Below are 25,356 nucleotides of genomic sequence, written 5' to 3' on the forward strand. Positions count from 1 at the left end.
GGGGCAGGCAGGTCCAAGGTGAACTGGTTGCTCACCTGTTCCTGCAGAGGGGGAGGCCTCTGTGCACTGGTAGGTGGGTTTGCTGTGCGCCTGTTGGGGCAGGCTGGCTGCACCTGTGCATGTCAATAGGCAGGTTGGTTGTGAGCCTGAGCGGGCAGACTGTGGCACTTCTGTGTGCATGCTCACATGACCCAGGGGGAGGGTTGGGGAGCAGGTGAGTGCGCTTCTGCGCCTGCGTTCCTCAAGAATCTCATCTCACCCCTAGCCTCTCTTCCCCTTTCCACAAAAATGCAAAAGAGAAAAAGGAAAAACACATTCATACACACATAACCATATGCTGTTTCTTACCTCTCAAAGCCAGATGCCACCTGGCCTACTGCTGGCTCTGCCAGTGGGCAGAGCCTCACTCTCCTCCTGACTCCTCTCTGGGGAAACCTAGGGTCACTAAAAAATCTTTGCACACTGCCAGTCGCAGCTCAGGGAGCCAAGCCAGTCAGAAATCCCATCTCATCCCTTTTTCCTCCACTATCCTCACCAGACAGGTTGCTCCCAGATGGTCTTTTCTGATCCAGCAGCGCCAAGTCTTTTTTTTTTTTTCTTGATGATTCTGGTTAAAGGCTTGTTGATTTTGTTTATCTTTTCCAAGAAGCAGCTCCTGGTTTTATTGGTCCTTTGAGTTGTTTGTTTAGTTTCTATATCATTTAATTCTGCTCTGATCTTGATTATTTCTTTCCTTCTACTCGCTCTGAGCTTTGTTTATTGCTGTTCCTCTCATTCCTATAACTGTAGGGTTAGGAACACACAACCCAGGCAAGACACCCACACCCTCCAAAATATCCCCCACCCACTATCACACTAGCAATAGCAAATGAGCCCGTATTAATATAGTTTTAAAGAGATTAAGGCTATTATACTAAAGGAAAAACAGATAAGAGTTGACTAGCTGAAAGAAAAATGGTTTTTGAGATGGGATCGGGAAGAGCAATAATAGTAGTGAAAAGGGAAAAGGCAATGAAAGACATTAAGTAAAATTTACATTGTATGTTAAAAAATGGAGGGAAGGAGGCAGAATAAAGTAAGAGAGGGGAAGTGTATAGTATTGGGTTTAAACAGAAGTTATAGAATATATATTTAGTGTGAGAGAGAACATAAACAAAAAACAAGAAGAGGAAGAAAAAGTAGGAACCAAATTAGAGAAAATGTTTCTCAGTACTATTGACAACCATTGAGCTATGATTGAAATAGGTGGGATGGGAATAAGTAGGAACAAAGAAAGAAAGAAAAGCTTAAGACATGTCTAGAGGAAAGGGAAGTGAATTTGGGACGACAGAGGGAATAGGTAAATTAAGAATGAGGAATGAAAACCAGGCTAAGAGAGGGAAAAACATTCAAATTTAAGATGAAAGAAGGAAAGGGCTGGAGGAAGGTATTAATGGAATAGGAGAGGGGGACTGTTAGGACTTGAGATTTGAAATACTGAAACAATGAAGATCTATGAATAAAATTGCAGTAATGCCACAACTACCACCAGATCCATAACCAATGCACAAATATTGATCAAGGTGTAGAGAGACTGAGTTTGTGTTATGAACAGGAAAAGTAATGTGAGATGACTAATGACAGGAAGAATGGTTTTGAGAGGCTGTAATGGAGAAAAATAGTAAGAGTATGGAATGGATACTAGTCATAGTAAGAGAGAAGATAGAATTTAAAACAAAAGTAAGAAGAGAATATCAGATATTAAAGTGGAGTAATAGAAGGGAAGAGCAAAATATGATATTTGGAATAAGCTATAATATAAAAACTAGTATAAACTAGTATAAATGTATAAACTGGGAGGATAAGAAAATAACTCATGAAAAAAACCTCAGTAGTAATTCATCCCAGTAGTATCTGGTTTTTACCACTTTCTTCTCTTTCTGGATCCACTCCTGGTCAAAGTTCCATGGGTTTCATAACTTCCTTTCTGGCTGTCTGGCTGTGAGGAGATGTAGCTGGACACTGAGGTTGCTCTTCTCTTGCTTGTGGGTCTGCTGACCTTTCCCCATTATGAGCTACACTGGGTTGCCCCCCCCCCCCTCTGCCACTGAGTTGGTGTGCATGCCCAGAGTCCTTGCCAGGTCTCGCGTCTTGCTTGAGCTCTTCTTCCATAAAAGTGTCTGCGTGGCTTCCAGACTGCAGCACCGGTCTGCTCTTTTGTTTAGCAGAACTATTTTGACCGTGCAGGCTTGCAAGCCCCAGAGTCCCTACTGAGTCTCTGTCCCACCTCAGCTTTCCTCTGTGTGGGCCCTTCCCTGCAGCATTCATCTGCATTTTTGTTTAACTAAGGTGCGTGCCCAGGGTCTTTACCAAATCTCGGGTCTTGCCTCAGCTCTCCTTCCAGTAGAGTTTCAGTGTGGCTCCAATGCTTCAGCACCAGTCCCTGTGCAAACCGCACCCCCCCCTCGCCCCCATCTCCGTGCTCTCCCCCTCTCCAAAAATCATAGTCTCTCACTGTCAGGGCTAGCCTCTGTCTTCCCACACCTCCACCTCCGACAGTTTCATCCAAACCTTCTCACTGAATCCCTCTCAAACTTGGCTGGGAAGGGCGCCTATGGCAGGAGCGCAATTTCCGTGCCTCTGCATCACCCTGGTCTTCTCTCTTCACCTAGATATATCCCAGCTAATGAGCCAGTCCGCAGCTGTCTCTACCAGGTGCAGCCAGAGGCGCTGGGCTTGTGAGCCCAGCGACTCCACTTAGAAAGTGCAGGCCGCAGTTTTTGCCCTCTCCCGCGCAGTTCCCAGGCTCCCATCCCTGTTTGCCCTGTCTGAAAGCTGCTCTCACTCACTCTGCACTCAGTGCTTGTACTCCAAGTCTGTTCCACAACGGTAGCAAGCAGACAAGGCTGCTAGCTACTCTGCCACCATCTTTCCCTCCCTCCTAATTGTCTTCATTTTTTAATAATAAAATGCACAAACATCCTTTTTTGTTTCTCTTTGGATATATATTTTTCTAGGCTTATGCCTGAAGTGGAATAACTATATCCAAGATATGTACAATTTTAATTCTTATGCATATTTTCTGATTACTCTCTAGTTTTACATTTCCACCAGAAATCACGGAGTTATCATTTTCTCAAATACTAATCAATACTTGGTATTACCAGACTTTCTGTTTTGTGTTCCCTTGATTACAAGTGAAATTGAGAATCTTTTCATACTTATTAGCCATTCAGGATTCTATTTTTATGAATTTTCTCTCAATTTTCTGGAATGACTTTTCTTAAACTCTCCTATTATTCTAGAGTTATCTTTTTTCATGTTGACTTAAAGGAATTATCTATGTATTCTTGATAATAATCCTTTTAAAGATATTAACATTTATCTTCTCCTTACCTGTTGCTCATCTTTTATCTGTGCTTGCTTAATATAAACAGAAGTTTTAAATTCTTGTGCTGCTGGAATCAGTCAACATTTTACCATACGGTTTATGCTTTTTTGTCTTCTTTAAGAAATCCTTTACTGTCCCCAGTAACTTTTCATTTTAAAAGTTCTTTCCCCTTCACACTTAGAGCTTTAATTTACTTGAGATAGACTTTGTATATCATTTAAAATAGAGATATAATTTTATATTTCTGTGGGTATTATCCTTTCTTCACTGAGTTATAAGTCTATTTTGTCATAAAAATAAGTTTCCATACATTCTGCTCCATTGGTCAATTTGTCTGTCTCCTTGACAACAGTATACTCTTGGAGCTTCTATAGGTTGGTTAAGTCTTGATATCTGGCAGGATTCATGTTCCCCCAAATTATTTTGGCTGTACTTTGCCCTTATTAAACTCTCAAATAAATTTTAGAATAAATTTACATTTCATGATTTAACATATTTCTTCTTTTATACGCATTTAAGACTGGAAATTTCTCTCTAAATATTTCTTTGGCTGTATCCCACAAGTTTTGAGGTAATGCCGCTATTACCATTCAGTTTTAAATATCACCTAATTCAATTATGATTTATTTGTGATCCCTAAAGCTATTTTTAAAATATTTTAATGTACAGGGAACTTGAGATTATTATTCTATTTTTTATTTTAATTTTGTTGTGTATTATGATCAGATAAAATAACATATTAATCCTTTGGTATCTATAAAGACTTGCTTGGTGGCAGGGTACACAATATTTGATCATAGTCCAAATGAGCTTGAAAAGCATATGTGTTCACTTATTGTTGGGTAAGTGTGTGTGTGTGTTATATTAGTCTGTCTAGAAAAAGTCCAGCCATTGTTAATATAATGAGAACAGTTTGTGTGACATCGATGTAAACTGTCAGCCAAGGAGAGTGGACTGGAATGCACATGTGTGAACAATGATGACAGCACTGTACTGGTCAGTGGGCATGGAAGATGCTGTTGAGTGAGCATGTGTACTGTGTGGCAGTCACATTCAAAATGACTGAGTGAGTATAATGAATCCACATCAAATTTTGCATTAAGCTTGAACATTCCTCCATGGAAACTATTAGATCATTCAGAAGGTTGCAGCTATGGGCAACTGGTGATTGGTAGCTTCATCACGACAATGCACCCCCTCATGTATCATGTCTCGTGCAGTTTGTTAGAAAGCATCAAATCACTGCGGTGACTCAGGCCCCCTACAGCCCAGATTTGGTGCCCTTGACTTCTAGCTTTTCCCCAAACTAAAATCACCTTTGAAAAGGAAGAGATTTCAGACTGTTGATGAGATACAGGAAAAAATCAACTGAAGAAGATTGGGAGAACTGTGTGAGGTCCCAAGGTGCCTACTTTGAAGGCAACTGAGGTGTCATTGTCCTATGTACAAAGTTTCTTGTATCTTGTATCTTCTTCAATAAATGTCTCTTTTTCATCTTTCATGGCTGGCTACTTTCTTGACACACACACACACACACACACACACGATTATACTTATTAATGGTGTCATTTAATTTTTTAATTTATTGATTTTTTAGATAGAGACAAGAAGGGAGACCCAGAGAGAGAGAGAGAGAAATATTGACTTGTTGTTCAACTTATTTATGGATTCATTGGTTCCTTCTTGTATGTGCCATGACCAGGAATCAAACCCACAACCTTGGCATCTAGGACAATGCTCTACCAAATTGAGCTATCCAGCCAGGCTTGATGTCATTCAATTCTTGTGCATCCTTAATAAGATTGTATTTTTCATCTTTCAGTTACTGAAAGTAATATGTTAAGATCCTCCTCTATAATTATGGATTTGTCTGTTTTACTCTGAATGATTTTCTCAGTTTTTCATTTATTTTTGAGACTATCATTGGCTTCATACCAGCTTAGTATTTTATATATCTCTAATAAAAATGTTCTTTGTGTAATAACTTACTTGAATAACTAACACTTTTACTAGAAGTGTGTTTTATATATTAATGTAGCTATCTAGTTTATTGTTTATGAACTACTGGTGTATCTAATTTTCACTCAACTGTATTGAAATGTAATTTACATGAAATAAAACACTTTAAGAGTGTGATTTGATGAGTTTTGACAAATGAACACAATCCCCAATCATCACTACAATTAAGTTATATGTTATTTTATCACTTCCCTAATTCCCTCAGACCCTTCTGCTATCAATCCATCCCTACCCCTAGGCAACTACTAATTTGCTTTCTGTCACTTTGGATTAGATTTGGTTTTCCTAGAATTTTAGATAGATGGAATCACACAGTAGATACTCATGGTGTCTTGGCTCCTTTCACTTAGCAGAATGATTTTGAAGTTCATATTGTCACAATATCCCATTGTCTATAGCTATATCACAATTTGTTTATTCACCTGTTGATGGACAGTTAATTTGTATAGAGCTGCCATAAAAAAATACCATAGATTGCGTGGCTTAAACAATAGAGATTTATTTTCTCACAGGTCTAGAGGCTGGAAGTTCAAGAACAAGGTGCCTCAGGTGTGGTTTATTCTGAGGCCTCTCAACTTGGTGGACAGTTGCATGCCTTATTACTGTGTCCTTACACATTCCTCTGTGCATGCGTACCCCTGCTGTCTCTCTCTTCTTATAAGGACACCAGTCATATTGGATTAGGGCACCCTCCTTATTATCTCACATAACCCTAATTACTTCCTTAAAGATCCTATCTCTAAATATAGTCACATTTAGGGTTAGGCTTCAACATGATTTTTTTTTTTTTTTTGCTTCTTTAAAAAAAATTTTTTTAATGTGTTTTATTGATTATAGTGTTACATTTGTCCCAATTTCCCTTCCCTCTTCTCCCCTCCACCCGGTGGCCCCCCTTCCTCCAGTTGTCCCCCCATTTTAGTCCATATCCATTGGTTGTGCATATAGTTCTTCTCAACCTCTCTCAGTCTATTCCATTCCCTCCTACTATGCTTCTTAATTCCTATACCATCTCCCTCCCTCTCCCCCTTCACCCTCCCTGCTGACCTCCCCCCAATATGTTCCCCATACCTATAGTTCTTTTTCCACTCTCGTTGCCTACTTAGTCTGCCTTTGTTTCAATTCCCTAGCTTCTGTTGTTGGTTGTTGTGATACAGTTTTCACTTTAATGTTCATAGTTTTGATCCTCCTTTTTCTAAACCAGTCCCTCTAACATCTCATATAATAGTGGTTTGGATCTAATGAACTCTTTCAGTTTTATTTTGTCCTGAAAACACTTTCTCTGCCCTTCTATTCTGAATGACAATTTCGCTGGATAGAGTATTCGTGGTTGTAGGTTTTTGATTTTCATTACTTTGAATATTTCTTGCCAGTCCCTTCTTGCCTGCAGGGTCTCCCTTGAGAAGTCAGCTGATAGTCTAATTGGGACCCCTTTGTACATGATTCTTTTCTTCTCTCTTGCTGCTTTTAGGATTCTCTCTTTATCTTTAATTTTTGACATTTTGATTATAATGTGTCTTGGAGTGGTTCTCCCTGGGTCCAGTTTTTCTGAAACTCTCTGTGCTTCCTGGACCTGTAAGTCTATTTCCTTCCCCAAGTTTGGAAAGTTCTGCTTTATTATATTTTCACTTAATTTTTCAATTTCTAGTTCATCTTCTTCACCCTCTGGCAAACAAATGATTCTTATATTGGGTCTCTTATAGCTGTCCCAGAGGTTTCTGATCCTCTCATCATTTTCCTTGCTTACTGTTTCCTCTCTCTGCACTGGTTGACTGTTCCTTCTCTATGTTCTGGTTTGTTGATTTGAACTCTGGATTTTATTTCCTCACCATCTGTCTTGTATGTGGTTTTGTTCCTTTCAGTATGAGTGTTTTTCAATTCTTTCTCATCTTTTTTCAGATCTTTTGTTAATTCTGTAAGCCACCTGATAACAACGGCCCTGAACTGAGCCTCTGACAGGTTTCTTATTTGTTCATCTGTCAGATTCTTCATCTGTTGCCTGGTGAGCTGCGCCACCAGGATTTCTATAGTTGTCTGCCTCATTTTGACAGATGCGTTTTGTTTTCTTGGGCCGGCTATAGGAGGCAGTGCCTGTGTACTCATCACAACCCAGTGACCGGCGGTGATCCGCAACCTTTCTTACAGCACTGTGGTCCTTTGTCACTACTACCCAGCAACCGGCGGCGGTCCAGCAACCTTTCTTGCTGCGCTGTGGCGCTTTGTCATCACTGCCCAGTGACCAGTGGCGATCCGCAACCTATTTCTCAGTGCTGTGGTGCTTTGTGTGGGGGCGGGGGTCCAAGATGGATTCCTGCAGTTATTCCGCTAGGAGACTGGGATCTGTCCTCCCGCCCTCTGGGCCTCACCATTCGAGGCAATGTGGTGGCTGCTTTTCCAAGCGTTGGGGTTGCAAGCTGCCACAGTTCAACTGCAGCCGGGATTGTTCTCCCTGCCACTGTCCCTGGTGCTACCGCAAACAGCACTGCCCCCTTTCGCTCTTCTTACCTGCCCAAAAAGCGCTGCTGGTTTATAACTTTGGATGTTGGGCTTCCGTGTAGTTTTATTTTCTGGAATTTCTAGTTATTTTTGTTTTGAAGTAGTTGTATTCCTCTCTAGTTGTAGAGGGAGACCGAGCGTGTCTGTCTAAGCCTCCATCTTAGCCAGAAGTCCACCATATGAATTTTGAGGGGACAGAACTCGGTTTAGAACAGGTTCTTTCTATTTGGCCATTATGAATAAAATTGCTGTGAATGGTGTATGTAAGTCCTTGTGTGCACATAAGTTTTTTGTTTTTGTTTTTTTCTTGGATAAATAACTAGGAGTGGAATTGCTGGATTATATGGTAATTGTTCTCAACTTTGTAAGAAACCCACTGAGTGTTTTCTAAACTGGTTGTACCACTTTACACTCCCATTTGCATTATATGAGAGTTTCAGTTGCTCTACATATCTCCCAACACATGGTTTGTTAATAGATGTGTGCAGTTATAGAGGTGTAGCTTTAGTTTGCATTTCCTTCATGACTAATGACGTTGAGCAGCTTTCCACATTCTATGATCATATATATATGATTACTAATATATGTTCTTTTCAGAAGTTTCCAAATATGTTGCCCATATTTTTATTAGGGTTCTTGTTATTAAGTTGTAAGAATTTGATTGTTCTAGATGTTCCTTTGTCAGATATGTGTATTTTAAAATATTCTCTAGTCATTGACTTGCCTTTTTATTTTCTTAATGAAGTATTTTTAAGAGAAGTTTGAAATTTTTGATAAAGTTCAGTTTATCAGTTTTCTTTTATACTTTGTACTCCTTTGTCCCATCTATTAAATCTCTGCATACACCAAGCTGCATAAATTTTCTTCTGTTCCTTCTAGAAATATGGTACTTCTTACATTTAGATCTATGATACTTTTTTTTTAATTTTATTTTTTGGTTATTGAATTACAGTTGTCCCATTTTTCCCCCATTGCTCCCCCCTCCCAGCCCATCCCTTCTCCCACAATTATATCCCTCCCCGTTGTCCATGTCCATGAGTCATTTATATACGTTCCTTGACTAGACCCTTTCCTTACTTATCCCCCTTCTCTCCCTCCCCCCTCCCCCCTACTGACTACTATTCTAGTCTTTGCCTATTTAGTTTGTTTGTGTTGCTCTTTAGTTTCCTGTATTGGGTGATATCATATGGTATTTTGCTTTCTTTGCCTGGCTTATTTCACTAAGCATAATTCTCTTTAGTTCCATCTATGTTGTCGCAAATGGCAGGAGTTCCTTCTTTCTTTTTGCTACATAGTATTCAATTGTGTAGATGTACCACAGTTTTTTGATCCACTCATCCACAGACGGGCACCTAGGCTGTTTCCAGCACTTAGCTATTGTAAACAGTGCTGCTATGAACATAGGGGTGCATAAGTTCTCTTGAATTAGGGTTTCAGGATTTTTCGGGTATAATCCTAGCAGTGGAATCACTGGTTCAAATGGCAGTTCCATTTTTATTTTTTTGAGGTAATTCCATACTGTTTTCCACAGTGGCTGCACCAGTCTGCATTCCCACCAACAGTGCAGTAGGGTTCCTGTTTCTCCACATCCTCGCCAGCATTTGTTGTTTGTTGATTTGTTGATGATGGCCATTCTGACAGGTGTAAGGTGGTATCTCATTGTGGTTTTTACTTGCATCTCTCTGATGGCCAATGATGTTGAGCATTTTTTCATGTGCCTATGGACCTTCTGTATGTCCTCTTCGGAGAAGAGTTTGTTCAGGTCCTTTGCCCATTTTTTAATTGGGTTGTTTGTTTTCTTGATGTTGAGTTGTTTAAGCTCTTTATATATTTTGGAGATAAGTCCCCTGTCTGTGATGTCATTGGCAAATATGTTTTCCCATATGGTTGGTTTCCTTTTCATCTTGCTGATGTTTTCTTTTGATGAGCAGAAACTTTTTAGTTTGATGTAGTCCCATTTGTTTATTTTTTCCTTTATTTCTCTTGCCTCGGGAGATGTATCCATAAAGATATTGTTACGTGTGATATCTGAAATTTTCCTGCCTATGTTTTCCTCTAGGACTTTTATGCTATCACGGCTTACATTTAAGTCTTTAATCCACCTTGAGTTTATTCTCGTGTGTGGTGTAAGTTGGTGGTCTAGCTTCATTTTTTTGCACGTCCCTGTCCAGTTCTCCCAGCACCATTTGTTAAAGAGGCTCTTCTCACTCCATTTTATGTTCCTTCCTCCTTTATCAAAGATTAGTTGACCATAGAGGCCTGGGTTTATTTCTGGGCTCTCTATTCTGTTCCACTGATCTATATGTCTGTTCTTATGCCAGTACCAGACTGTTTTGATCACAGTGGCTTTGTAGTATTGTTTGATGTCTGGTATCGTGATTCCTCCTGCTGTGTTCTTCTGTTTCAAGATTGCTTTTGCTATTCGGGGTCTTTTTTGGTTCCATATGAATTTTTGGAGGATTTGTTCTAGGTCAGTCAAATATGTCATTGGTATTTTAATAGGGATTGCATTGAATCTGTAAATTGCTTTGGGTAGTATGGCCATTTTGATGATGTTGGTTTCTTCCCATCCAAGAACATGGTATTTGCTTCCATTTATTTGTATCGTCCTTAATTTCTTTCTTCAATGTTGCATAATTTTTTAGAAACATATAACCTTCCAAAACTGAATCAAGAAGAAGTAGAAAGTCTCAACAGACCAATAACAAGAAAGGAAATTGAAACAGTAATCAAAAATCTCCCTGCACACAAAGTCCTGGACCGGATGGCTTCACAGGCGAATTTTACAAAACATTTAGGGAAGAACTAACTCCTACCCTCCTCAAACTATTCCAAAAAATCCAAGAAGAGGGAAAAATCCCAAACTCTTTCTATGAAGCCACTATTACCCTAATCCCAAAACCAGGTCAAGACACAGCAAAGAAAGAAAACTACAGGCCAATATCACTGATGAACATAGATGCTAAAATCCTCAATAAAATTTTGGCAAACAGGATCCAACAATACATCAAAAAGATCATACACCATGATCAAGTGGGATTCATCCCAGGGATGCAAGGATGGTTTAATATTCACAAATCAATAAATATAATACATTACCTAAACAAAATGAAAGACAAAAATCACATGATCATATCTATAGATGCAGAAAAAGCATTTGATAAAGTACAACACCCATTTATGTTGAAAACACTCAGCAAAATGGGAATAGAGGGAGCATACCTTAACATCAGTAAGGCTATATATGAGAAAACTGAAGCCAACATCATACTCAATGGACAAAAACTGAAAGCATTCCCCCTGAAATCAGGAACAAGACAAGGCTGTCCACTCTCCCCACTTCTATTCAACATAGTGTTGGAAGTCCTAGCCACAGCAATCAGACAAGACAAAGAAATAAAAGGCATCCAAATTGGGAAAGAAGAAGTAAAACTATCACTATTTGCAGACGACATGATAGTATACCTAGAAAACCCTATAAAATCCACTAAAAGACTACTTGATATAATAAGTGGATTTGGCAAAATAGCAGGGTACAAAATAAATATACAGAAATCTAAGGCATTTCTGGACACCAACAATAAAATATCAGAGACAGAGGCAAAAAAAGAAAATACAATTTACTATAGCAACAAGAAAAATAAAGTACCTAGGAATAAACTTAACCAAAGAGATAAAAGACCTGTACACTGAAAATTATGCAACATTGAAGAAAGAAATTAAGGACGATACAAATAAATGGAGGCAAATACCATGTTCTTGGATGGGAAGAATCAACATCATCAAAATGGCCATACTACCCAAACCAATTTACAAATTCAATGCAATCCCTATTAAAATACCAATGACATATTTGACTGACCTAGAACAAATCCTCCAAAAATTCATATGGAACCAAAAAAGACCCCGAATAGCAAAAGCAATCTTGAAACAGAAGAACACAGCAGGAGGAATCACGATACCAGACATCAAACAATACTACAAAGCCACTGTGATCAAAACAGTCTGGTACTGGCATAAGAACAGACATATAGATCAGTGGAACAGAATAGAGAGCCCAGAAATAAACCCAGGCCTCTATGGTCAACTTATCTTTGATAAAGGAGGAAGGAACATAAAATGGAGTGAGAAGAGCCTCTTTAACAAATGGTGCTGGGAGAACTGGACAGGGACGTGCAAAAAAATGAAACTAGACCATCAACTTAACACCACACACGAGAATAAACTCAAGATGGATTAAAGACTTAAATGTAAGCCGTGATACCATAAAAGTCCTAGAGGAAAACATAGGCAGGAAAATTTCAGATATCACACGTAACAATATCTTCACGGATACATCTCCTAAGGCAAGAGAAATAAAGGAAAAAATAAACAAATGGGACTACATCAAACTAAAAAGTTTCTGCTCATCAAAAGAAAACATCAGCAAGATGAAAAGGAAACCAACCATATGGGAAAACATATTTGCCAATGACATCACAGACAGGGGACTGATCTCCAAAATATATAAAGAGCTTAAACAACTCAACATCAAGAAAACAACCCAATTAAAAAATGGGCAAAGGACCTGAACAAACTCTTCTCTGAAGAGGACATACAGAAGGTCCATAGGCACATGAAAAAATGCTCAATATCATTGGCCATCAGAGAGATGCAAGTAAAAACCACAATGAGATACCACCTTACACCTGTCAGAATGGCCATCATCAACAAATCAACAAACAACAAATGCTGGCGAGGATGTGGAGAAACACGAACCCTACTGCACTGTTGGTGGGAATGCAGACTGGTGCAGCCATTATGGAAAACAGTATAGAATTACCTCAAAAGATTAAAAATGGAACTGCCTTTTGAACCAGCAATTCCACTGCTAGGATTATACCCGAAAAATCCTAAAACCCTAATTCAAAAAAACCTATGCACCCCTATGTTCATAGCAGCCCTGTTTACAATAGCTAAGTGCTGGAAACAGCCTAAGTGCCCATCTGTAGATGAGTCGATCAAAAAACTGTGGTACATCTACACAATGGAATACTACGTAGCAAAAAGAAAGAAGGAACTCCTGCCATTTGCGACAACATGGATGGAACTAAAGAGAATTATGCTTAGTGAAATAAGCCAGGCAAAGAAAGCAAAATACCATATGATATCACCCAATACAGGAAACTAAAGAGCAACACAAACAAACTAACTAAATAGGCAAAGACTAGAATCGTAGTCGGTAGGGGGGAGGGGGGAGGGAGAGAAGAGGGATAAGTAAGGGAAGGGTCTAGTGAAGGAACGTATATGAATGACTCATGGACATGGACAACGGGGAGGGATATAATTGTGGGAGAAGGGATGGGCTGGGAGGGGGGAGCAAAAAGGGAAAAATGGGACAACTGTAATTGAATAACCAAATAATAAAAAATAAAAAATAAAAAAAAACAAAAGAAAAGATATTCTCCCCGATACACACTGTATATATCTTTTCACCTTTCAAATCTCGTCAGCTCAACTGTCATTTGCTCAGGAAAGCCTTTCCCGACTTCCCTGACTCTCAATTTAGGTCACTTTTCATTTTAATACACTTTGTTTTTCTCTTGATATATTTGCTAAATATATATTAATATACTCATCTGTATGATTATTTGATTGGTGTATGACTCACCCACAGTTGAAAGTTTTATGAGAGCAGAGACCATTTTCCATACCATTGGATATGCCTCTAGGCACATTGACTGGAACATAGAATATACTCAGTAAGTATAGACTGGATGGTTAGATGGGTAGGTGGGTAAAACTCTGGATAACAGATTATTTAAAGAACAAGTGAGAAACAGAGTGAGGAAGAAGGGAAGGAGAAACGTAAGAGTGAATTGTGGCCAAATAATTTCTCCCAGTAGCAATTTTTTTGTGTGTGTGCTTTGTACTTGTAAAGGGAGTTGTAAAAGCAGAAAAAGTCTTTACTTGCCTCTCAGTTCTGTTATCTTCACATAATAGCAAATATTTCTCTGTAGGTGGCAGTGTACTGACATAAAACAACTTTTTTTCTGAAAAAAGAAAAGGATTATCTTGAAGGTTTGAAAATGTTTATAACTTGAATCTCATATTACCATTTTTAAAACATACTCTTATTACTCATAAAGTGGATGTATTAATTTATACTTGCCCAAAGTATTTCTCCCTTGGGTATAGTAAGTGCTAGAGAGTTATCAGTCCTCATTTTACGATATTATGGCTGATATCAACATGGCTTTCAAGGATTGGAAAATAGGTATCATGGGTGAAATAGTGGCTTATGTTGTGTTTTTCACTTTGTTGTTAAAGACAGTGATAATATTTATACTGTAGAATAATTGAAACTGTGGCAAATACAGACCAAACATGTATATCTCAACCAGCTTTGGTGCTGAGACTATTAAGCGGGAAAAGTTGTTTTTCAAATATGACCACTTGAGCACCTTACTCGTGGATTTTATGTATAGAAATTTGATACCCAAATTTATGTTTCCCAGAGTGTGTTGTACAAATATTACTACCTATATCATCTAAATTTCCTTATAATGTAAGTCTATCTTTGTTTAAAAATTTGCCCCATTTTGTGTTCAATGTTGTAATTTTTTCCAAGTTACAAAAACTATTTTATTTTTGCAGCACTTAAATGCAGAAAGGTCTTACAAGTCCCAGATTTGTACCTTAAATAAATCTCTTGTAAAGATGGAAGCAGAGCTTCAGAAGGTTCAGTTTGAAAAAGTGTCTGCCCTTGCAGACTTGTCTTCCACAAGGGAACTTTGTATTAAACTTGACTCAAAGAAGGAACTTCTTAATCGACAGCTGATTGCTAAAGATCAAGAAATTGAAATGGTATGTAATGCATTTAAAATGATTTTTTATATTTCTATTACCATACAATTACTACAAGTTTAGAAAAAGAAGTTTTTTTTTTAAATAATATATTACATTGAGCCCTGTCTTTCACCTTTAGTTTTGTTTTTTAAGTCCAAGAGATTAATTTGACAACTATATTTCAACAATTCAAGTGTGTAACAGATATCTTCCTTTGAGTATTAAATTTATATTTACTTTTGGCAGGAAGAATTATAAAACACATTTATATACCAATCGGCAAAGAACCATGGGTTGAGGTTTATCCAGCTAAATTATAACTTTAATGACATTCTTTTAAGCTAAATTTATTTACTAATTGGGTTCTTTTAAACTAATTCAGTTGATTATATCTGCCTAGTTCCTGACATCACACTTGCCACTGTAAATATAATGTTCAAAAGATACAGGTTTCTGCCCTCAAAGACCTTTAAGTATTGACATACAAATAATTTAGGATGAATGTTTTACAAATAAGAAATACTCAAGGTTTTAGAGAGAAAATTTCTATTCAGCCTGTGAGTGTCAAGGAGGAGTTCACAAGGATGTACTAATGAGCACAGAAAGATGAGGCCAGTTCATTCAGTGGGAACAATAACATAGGGCATTCCCCATGGAGGTAAAAATGAATTATTGAGTGAATAGTAAGTAACTTTCAATGGCCAGTGTAGCATACATGGGTGAAAATGGCTGGAGATGCATCTAGAGACATAGATGGAGCCCAGATCCTAAAAGGATATGTATACAAGTTGCATAGTATAATTGTATCAACAAATTTTGGTCATGTTTACCTTTCTATTATTATCAGATCCTATTAAAATTTTAGTTTTGTTAGCCTACTGTTTGTTAGGAGGATATGTTGCATTTGAGAACCACGTATCCAGCTGGTTTCTATAAGAACCCATTATTAATATTTAATTCATGAAGTATATGCCAGTATTGCCAGACTCTTCCTTAAATTGTTTTTTAATTCAGCAAGAACATTTTAATGATGAAAGTAACTCATGAATGGATACTGTAAAAATTCAAATATGTCCTTAATTTTTTCTTTAAAAACAATTTTTACTGTTTACAAATTAGAAAAGCAATACATGTGATAACTGAAACACTTGTTATTTTTTAGTTTTAGGTTTTTTTTTTAAATAATAGCTATTCTAATGGGTGTTAAGTGGTCAGGCTAATTCTCATTGTATCTTAAAACACTCGACATAAATTTTTTTTGCCTTGAAATTTAGTTATTTATGTATACATGTTTATGCCCATAATAAGCTATGATTTCAAGGGGAAAGGACTTTGTATTTCATTAGCTGTACTATGCACATAAGGGGCACAAATACTTTTTAAAAATTTATTGGAGTGACATTGGTTAATAAAATTATACAAGTTTCAAGTGTATACTTCTGATATGGTAATTATATATTGCATTGTGTGCCCATTACCCAAAGTCAGACCTTCCTGTGTTACAATATATTTGACCCCCTTTGCCCTTTACTATTCCCCCAACCACCTCCCTCTGGTAGCCACCATACTGTTTTCTGTGTCTTACGAGTTTTTGTTTGTTTTTCTTGTTTGTTCATTTGTTGCTTTCAGTTTTATATCCCACAAATGAGTGAAATTATATGATTCTTGACTTTTTCTGTCTGAATTATTTAACTTAGCATGATATTCTCAAAGTTCATTCATGTTGTTGCAAATGACAGTACTACATCTTTTCTTACGGCTGAGTAGTATTCTATTGTTTATATGTACCACATCTTCTTTATCCAGTTATGTATCTGAGGATACTTCAATTGTTTCCATGTCTTGGCCACCATGAATGATAATACTGCACTGAACATAGGAGTGCATATACCTTTGTGAATGAATGTTCCTAAATTTTGGGGGTAGATGCTCAGGAAAGGGGTTGCTGGATCATATGCTAATTCTATTCTTAATTTTTTGAGGAGCCTCCATACAGTTTTCCATAGTGGCTGTACCAGTTTACACTCCCACCAGCAATGAATAAAGGTTTCTTTTTCTCCACACTACTTTTTTTAAATTAAACTTTTGATTTTGAGATAAGTGTAGATTCACATACAATTGTAAGACATAATACAAAGAAATCCTGTGTATCCTTTACTTGGTCTCCCCAATGGTAATGGTAACATCTTGCAAAACTATAGTGTAATATTACAACCAGGATGTTGGCTTTGATTAAGACAACATAGGGAAATTTTCCATCATAGGATCCATCATATTGACTTTTTGTAGTCCTATCTACTTTCTTCCTGTCCCCAACCTCTCTTTAAAATCTGTTCTCCATTTTTATAATTTTGTCACTTCAAGAATTTATATAAATAGAATCATGCAGTATAGAACTTCCTTGGATTGGTGTTTTGTTTTGTTTTACTGAGCATAATTTTCTGGAGATTAATCCAATTTGTTGAATGGATTAAGTTCATTTCTTTTTATTGCTGAGTAGTATTCCATGCCATTGGTTTAAACAGTTTATTTAACCATTCACTCATTGAAGGACATCTGGGTTATTTCTTGTTTTTAGATCTTACAAATAAAGCTATTGTAAACATTTGTGTACAGGTTTTGTGTGAACATAGGTCTTCATTTCTCTGTAAATGCCCAGAAATGCAATTTTTGTATCATATGATAGTTGCATGATTTGTTGTTTAGGAAAGTGCTGAACTATTTTCCCAAATTTCTGTACCCTTTTGCATTCCCACCAACAATATGTGAGTAATCCAGTTTTTCCACTTCCTTGCTGGCATTTGGTGCTGTCACTATTTTTTATTTTAGCCATTCTGATGTGTGTAGTGCTATATTGAAGTTCAACGTTTTATGTGTTTGTTTATCTTCTTCAGTGAAATCTTTGCTTTTTTAATGTTGAGTATTGAGAGTTCTTTATATATTATAGATTTAGTCCTTTTTTTTAAATATGAGAAATAATCTCTAATTTATTTTTTAAATATATACATTAAATGTTGTACACCAAATATAGTGATTTGCTCTTTCTTAAAAATATATTTTACTGATTGTTACAGTAGTCCTAATTTTTCCCCCTTTGCTTCCCTCTGCCAGTACACCCCCCTCCCAGTAACCCCATCCCCCCTTACTTCATGTCTGTGGGTCATGTATAAAAGTTCTTTGGCTTCACTCTTTTCTATATTATTCTTAACTTCCCCTGTGTATTTTTTACCAACCAATTATGCTTCTTAATCCCGGCACCATTTTCCCATTTTTCCCCCTTCTCCCTCCCAGCTGATAACCCTCCAAATGATCCCTATACCTATGATTCTCTTCCTATTCTGGTTTGCTTAGTTGGATTTTGTTTTCATTTTTTAGATTCAGTGGTTGATAATTGTGAGTTTGTTGTCATTTTAGTGTTCATAGTTTTGATATTCTTTTTCTTAAATAAGTCCCCTTAATATTTCATATAATAATGACTTGGTGATGATGGACCCCTTTAGCTTTACCTTGTCTGGGTAGCACTTCATCTGCACTTCCATTCTAAATGATAGCTTTGCTGGATAGAGTAATCTTGGTTGTAGGTCCTTGCTTTTCATCACATTGAATATTTCTTGCCAGTCCTTTCTTGCCTGTCATGTTTCTTTTGAGAAATCAACTGGTAATTTTATAGGCACTCCCCCTTTGTAGGTAACTCTCTGCTTTTCTCTTGCTGCTTTTAAGATTCTCTCTTTATCTTGAACCTTTGGCATTTTAATGATGATGTGTCTTGGTGTGGTCCTCCTTGGGTCTATCTTGTTTGCGTCTGTCTGTGCTTCCTGGACTTGTGTGTCTATTTCCTTCACCAAACTTGGGAAGTTTTCCTTCATTATTTTTTCACATAAGCTTTCAATTTCTTTCCTTTTCTCTTCTCCTGTTGGCACCCCTATGATTTGGATGTTGGCACGTTTAAAGTTGTCCCAGAGATTCCTAAGCCTCTCCTCATTTTTTTCAATTCATGTTTCCTCATTCTGTAGTGGTTGACTGCTTTTTCCTTCCTTGTGTTCCAAATCATTGATTTGAACCCTGGTTTCCTTCCCTTCACCATTGATATTATGTGGGTTTTCCTTCATTTCATTTAGCATAACCTTCACTTCTTCCCTTATGTGTTCGCCATACTCAAGCCTACCGGTCAAGCCTGTGAGCATCTTTATGACCAATGTTTTGAACTCTGCATCTGTTAGGTTGGCTATTTCCTCGTTGTTTAGTTCTCCCACTGGAACCTTGATTCGTTCCCCCTTTTGGGCCATAGTTCTCTGTCTCATCTTGAAAGGCTCCTCTGTTTGTTTGCCTCTGTGTCTTAGGTGGACCTGTCACTCCTCTTACATTGTAAAGGGCGGAGCCTTAGGTATTCGTCAGTATAGGGAGACCTGTTTCACCGTGTTGTGGCACTGTGTGTGTGGGAGGTGTCAGAGCGGGAACAATGCCGCTTGCTCAGCACTTGCCCCTTTCCAGGCACTTTCACTTTTGTATGGGACTGGCACCTCTCTAGCTATTACCCTGGCCATCGTTCCCAGAGTGGATGGGTATGTGGATGTTCTAGGACCATGGGGGCCCTTTAAGCAAGCAGACTCCCTGAGAGACTGGCAGTCTCTTCCTCCACCCCAACCCCTCTGGTTTTCACAGTCAGAAGCAATGAGGTTGTATTTTCCCTGGCGCTGGGACCATGAGCTGCGCAGTCTGGTCAGGAGCTGGGAATGCTCCCCAGGCATCCCTCCCCACTTTTTAAAATGTGTGGATGGACTTCTGGCCAAGATGGAGGCATAGGCAGACACGCTGCATCTCCCTCCACAACTAAGAAGGAATACAGCTACCTCAAAACTAGAAACAACCAGAAGTTCCAGAAATCAAACTGCATGAAAGTCCAGCAAACAAAGATATAAAGAAGAAATACTCATCCAGACAAGTTGGAGGGGCAGAGCCGGGGCGGAGAGGACGCGGTGTAGTGGCAGCAGCAGTGGCGGCTGGGAGAAAGCACAGTCAAACATTTTAAAAAGCCAGGAGGGACACCTGGGGAGCATTCCCACCTCCTCACCGGACCTCGCAGCCCATAGTTCCAGCACCGGGAAAAATCAAGCCTAATTGCTTCTGATTGTGCAGACCAGTGGAGGTTGGGGTGGAGGCAGAAACTGTGGGTCTCTCAGAGAGTTTGCTTGTTTAAAAGGCCCCCATGGTCCTAGAATGTTCGCGGACCAACCCATCTGGGAAGGACGGCCAGGGCAGCAGCTGGAGGGGCGCCAGTCTGATGTGGAAGTGGAAGAAGTGCCTGGAAAAGGGGCGAGTGCTGGGCAGGCAGCATTGTTCTCTCTCCCTTACATACAGCACCACAACGTGGTGAAACAGCTCACCCTGTACTGACGAATCCCTAAGGCTTCACCCCTTACAACATAACAAGAATGACAGCTCTACCTGGGACACAGAGGCAACAAACACAGGAGCCTGTAAGAATGAGGAGACAGAGAAGTATGGCCCAAAAGGGGAAATGGATCAAGGTTCCAGTGGGAGAACTAAGCGACCAGGAGATATCGAATGTAACAGATGAGAAGATAGATAATCTAACAGACTCAGAATTCAAAACACTGGTGATAAAGATGCTCACAGGCTTGAGTATGGCATACACATAAGAGAAGAAGTGAAGGCTATGCTAAGTGAAACGAAGGAAAATCTACACAAAACCAATGGTGACGGGAAGGAAACCGGTGTTCAAATCAATGACTTGGAACACAAGAAAGAAAAAAACAGTCAACCAGTGCAGAATGAGGAAGCAAGAATTGAAAAAAATGAGGAAAACTTCCCAAATTTTGCGAAGGAGATGGACATAGAGGTCCAGAAAGCATGGAGGGTCCCAGACAAGCTGGACCTAGAGGGGACCACACATCATGACTGAGATGCCAAAGGTGAAAGATAAAGAGAGAGTCCTGGGGGCAGCAAGAGAGAGGCAGAGTGTTGCCTAAAGGGGGGTACCTATAGGACTATCAGTTGATTTCTCAGAGGACACTTTGCAGGCAGGAAGGGACTGGCAAGCAGTATTCGATGTGATGAAAAGCAACCTACAACCAAGATTACTCTATCCAGCAAAGCTATCATTTGGAATGGAAGGGCAGATGAAGTGCTTCCCAGACAAGGTGAAGCTAAAGGAGTTCATCATCACCAAGCCATTATTATACGAAACGTCAAAGGGACTTGAGTAAAAGAAGGTCAAAACTATGAACACTAAAATGACAACAAACTCACAACTATCAACAACTGAATCTAAAAAATAAAAACAAAATGCAACTAAGCAAGCCAGAATAGGAACAGAATAATAGGTATGGGGGTCTTTTGGAGGGTTATTAGCTTGGAAGGGGGAGGGGGAGAAATGGGGAAATGTTATAGGGATTAATAAGCATAATCGGTTGGTACAAAATAGCGGAAGTTAAGAATAATATAAAAAAGGGTGAAGTCAAAGAACTTATAAGCACAACCCATGGACATGAACTAAGGGGGGGGGGTTGCCAGAGGGAAGGGGGGTACTGGGCAGAGGGGAGCAAAGGGGAAAAAATTGGAACTACTGTAACAACATAATCAATAAAATATACTGAAAAATAAAACCTGTGGCTACACTTTGTTGTCTGCTCCTGCCACTGCCACTACCGCCACCACACCACATCCTCTCCTCCCCTCCTACCTGTCTGGATGAGTATTTCTTCTTTATATCTTTGTTTGTTGGACTTCCATGCAGCTTGATATTCTGGAACTTCTGGTTGTCTCTAGTTTTGAGGTAGCTGTATTTTTTCATAGTTGTGGAGGAAGACCCAGTGTGTCTCTCTAGGCCTCCATCTTGGCCGGAATTCTAGATTCTAGTCCTTTATCAAATATGTAGTTTGCAAATATTTTCTCCCACTATATAACTTGTGTTTTCATTCTCTTAGCAAAATTTTTCTCAGAGCAAAAGTTTTAAATTTTCATGAAATGCAATTTATCAGTTTTCCTTTTATGGATTGTGGTTTTGTTTTTAAGCATAAGAATTCTTTGCATAGCTTTATGTCCCAAAGATTTTTGCTAGGTTTTACTCTTAAATTTTTATACTTATGATTCATTTTGAGTTGATTTTGGCATATGGTATGAGGTTTGAGTCTAAGTTCTTTTAATGACTAAGGTTGTCTAATTACTCTAGTACCATCTGTTGAAAAAGCTACCTCTCCTTCATTAAATTGATTTTGTACCTTTGTGAAAAATAAGTGGGATATATTTGAGTGGTCCTATTTCTGGGTTTTTTATTCTTTTGCATTAAGCAATCTGTCTATCTTTCCACTAGTACCACACAGTCTTGATTAATGTGTAGCTAATAATAAATCTTTAAATGAGATAGACAGATCTCATCCACTTTATTCTGCTTCTTCAGAATTGTCTTAGCTCTTCTAGTCTCTGCTTTTCCATATAAATTTTAGAATAACCTATTTCTTCAAAAACTCGTGCTGGGATTCTGATAAAAATTGCATTAAATCTGTATATCAGTTCGAGATGAACTGACATCTTTACTATGTTGAGGATTGTATTCCGTGAACACAGTGTGTCTTATTTAGATTTGATTTGATTTCTTTTATTACCTTCGTGTAGTTTTCAGCATGTAAGTTCTATACATATTTTGTTAGATTTACACCTACAAAGTGCATAGTGTTTTTTCTTTTTTTGAGCTACTGTAAATGGTATCCTAGTCTAAGTTTTGCTATCAATGTGTTCATTGCCAGTATATAGAAGCACAGTTGATTTTGAATGCTTATCTATTATTCTGTAACCTTGCCAAAACTTACTTATTAATTGTAGGACTTTTTCTGCAGATTCGTTGGAATTTTATATGTAGAAATTATGTTTTTTAACAAAAAATATTTCTTTGAACTTCCATTATTTTGGTTTTTTTGTTATGTACAAATGCAGCGAAGTCTAACTGATCACTTATTTTGTCAGGAGTAAACTCTTAGACTAATCACAAGGCGATTTCTACTTTGGGATCTTGCCCTATCATGGGTTTAATTGGGAATGGAGCACAATTTCACTCTTCTCTCAAACTCCCTCTAAACATATATTGATTTTCTTATGTAGACAATTATGTTATCTGAAAATAAAGTTTTATTTTCCTTTGTTCCTTTTCTTGCCTTTTTGCAATGGTTAGTACTTTAATGCTAATTGAATAATAGTGGTAAAAGTAGACATACCCTTGCCTTCTTTAAATATTAGGGGGAAAGCATCCAGTCTTTTACCATTATCTGTAGAATTTTGTAGATGATTTTTATAAGGTCTGGAAGTGCTTCTATATTTCTTAGAGTATTTGTAATAAATGGATATTGAATTTTTGTCAAATGCTTCTTCTGCATCAGCTAATATACTCATAAGATTTTTCTCATTTAATCTGTTGATATGATATTGATTTATTTTTGAATATTGAACCAGACTTGCTTCCCTGCAATTATTCAGATAATTTTGTGTGTTTTTTTAAATAAAATTTATTGGGATAATATTGGTTAATAAGGTCATATAGGTTTGAAATGTACACTTTTATGATACCAAATCTGTATATTGCACTGGGGGCGGAGGGGAGCCTAATATATGGTGACGGAAGATAGTTTGACTTTAGGTAGAGGGCACTCAGATAATTTTAAATGAGGAACTAGATGTTAAAGGCAAAAGATATATCTTCACTTTCATTTCTAAGAAAATGATTTTAAATGCTAGAATAAGGAGCTTTAGAACCTTATAATCCTAGTCTTGATTTTCTTTCATTTATTATTATTATTTTTATTGAATTTATTGAGCTGAGGCTGGTTATAAAACTACAGATTTCAGGTCCATACTCCACCACACATAAGCTGTATACTCTACTGTGTGTTCACCACCCCAAGTCAAGTCTCCATCCATCACCATTTATTCCCCTTATACACTCTCCCCACTCCCTACACCCCTGGCAGTCACAACACTGTTGTTCATATCTGTGAGTTTTTTTCTCCCACCCCCTTTTTTAAATCCCTCCATCCCACTCACACCCAGACCCCCACCTGCACCCAGATCCCCACCCTCACCCTGACAGCTGTCAGCCTGCTATCTATGAATCTGTCTCTCTTTTATTTGTTAGTTTATTTTGTTCATTAGTTTTCACATATGAGTGAAATCATATATTTTTGTCTTTCTCCAAGTGGCTTATATCAGTTAGCATAGTGCTCTCCAGGTCAATCCAAACTGTTGTAAAAGGTAAGATTTCCCTCTTTTTTTACTGCCAAGTAGTATTACATTGTGTAAATGTATCACAGCTTTTTTATCCACTCATCCATTTATTTTGTTTTTTGTTTTAAATTTATTTATATTTTCCATTTCAGTTGTCCCACTTTTTCAGCCATTGCTTCCCCCCACTCCGCCCACCCCTTCTCCCACAGTCAATCCCTACCCCATTGACTATGTTCATGGGTCATTTACACTAGTTCCTTGACTAGACCCTTCCCCTTCTTACCCCCTTTCTCTCCCCCCACTCCCCCGGTCACGTTCAGTCTGCTCCTTGTTTGCATGCCGTTGGTTCAATTTTGCTAATTTGTTTGTGGTGTTCATTAGTTTCCTGTATTACATGATATCATATGGTATTTGTCTTTCATTGCCTGGCTTATTTCGCTAAGCATAAATCTCCAGTTTCATCCATCTTGTCGCAAATGGTAGTTTTTTCATCCTGCTGCATAGTATTCCATTGTGTAAATGTACCACAGTTTTTTGATCCGCTCATCTACAGATGGGCACTTAGGCTGTTTCCAGCACTTGGCTATTGTAAATCATGCTTCTATGAACATAGGGGTATATAGGTTCTTTTGAATTGGTGTTTCAGGATTCTTCAGGTATAATCCTAGCAATGAAATTGTTAGAGCAAAAGGCAGTTCCATCTTTACTTTTTGAGGAAATTCCATACTGTTTTCCATAGAGGCTGCACCAGTCTGCATTCCCACCAACAGTGCACCAGGATTCCCTTTCCCCACATCCTCACCAGCGCTTATTGTTCGTTGATTTGTTGATGATGGCCATTCTGACCGGTGTCAGATGGTATCTCATTGTGGTTTTAATCTGCATCTCTCAGATGGCTAGTGATGTTGAGCATTCTTTCATATGCCTGCGGACCCTCTGTACATCCTCTTTGGAGAAGTGTTTGTTCAGGTCCTTTGCCTTTTTCTAAATTGGATTCTCTGTCTTCTTGGTGTTGAGTCATATGAGTTCTTTATATATTTTGGAGATTAATCCCTTGTCTGGGGTATCATTGGCAAATATATTTTCCCATATTCTTGGTTCCCTTTTCATCTCACTGATGATTTCTTTTGCTGAGCAGGAACTCTTTAGTTTGATGTAGTCCTATTTGTTTATTCTTTCCTTTATTTCCCTTGCCTTAGGAGATATATCAGTGAAAATAGTGCTCCATGGGATATCTGAAATTTTCCTATGTTTTCCTCTAGGAGTTTTATGGTGTCCCAGTTTACATTTAAGTCTTTAACCCACCTTGAGTTTATTCTGGTGTGTGGTGTAAGTTGGTGATCTAGTTTCTTTTTTTTGCATGTCCCTGTCCAGTTCTCCCAACACCATTTGTTGAAGAGGCTCTTTTCACT

General features: G+C 38.2%; 1 protein-coding gene across 6 annotated transcripts in view; it reads left to right on the forward strand.

Moving 5' to 3' along the window:
- The window catches only part of LOC150006664 (testis-specific gene 10 protein), a 115,274-nt gene that overhangs the window by 65,947 nt on the left and 23,971 nt on the right, over positions 1-25,356 (forward strand). For 4 of the 6 annotated variants that reach the window (XM_090281975.1, XM_090281973.1, XM_090281974.1 and 1 more), the window contains one exon: positions 14,519-14,728. The exons of the other annotated variants lie outside the window; for them this stretch is intronic. In XM_090281975.1, the coding sequence (XP_090138101.1) occupies positions 14,519-14,728 (210 nt within the window). The remainder of the gene's footprint in view (positions 1-14,518; positions 14,729-25,356) is intronic. 6 annotated transcript variants of the gene reach the window in all.

The sequence above is a fragment of the Furipterus horrens genome, unplaced genomic scaffold (genome assembly GCF_987537825.1).
Source record: "Furipterus horrens unplaced genomic scaffold, mFurHor1.1.pri manual_scaffold_6, whole genome shotgun sequence".
Lineage (NCBI taxonomy): Eukaryota > Metazoa > Chordata > Mammalia > Chiroptera > Furipteridae > Furipterus > Furipterus horrens.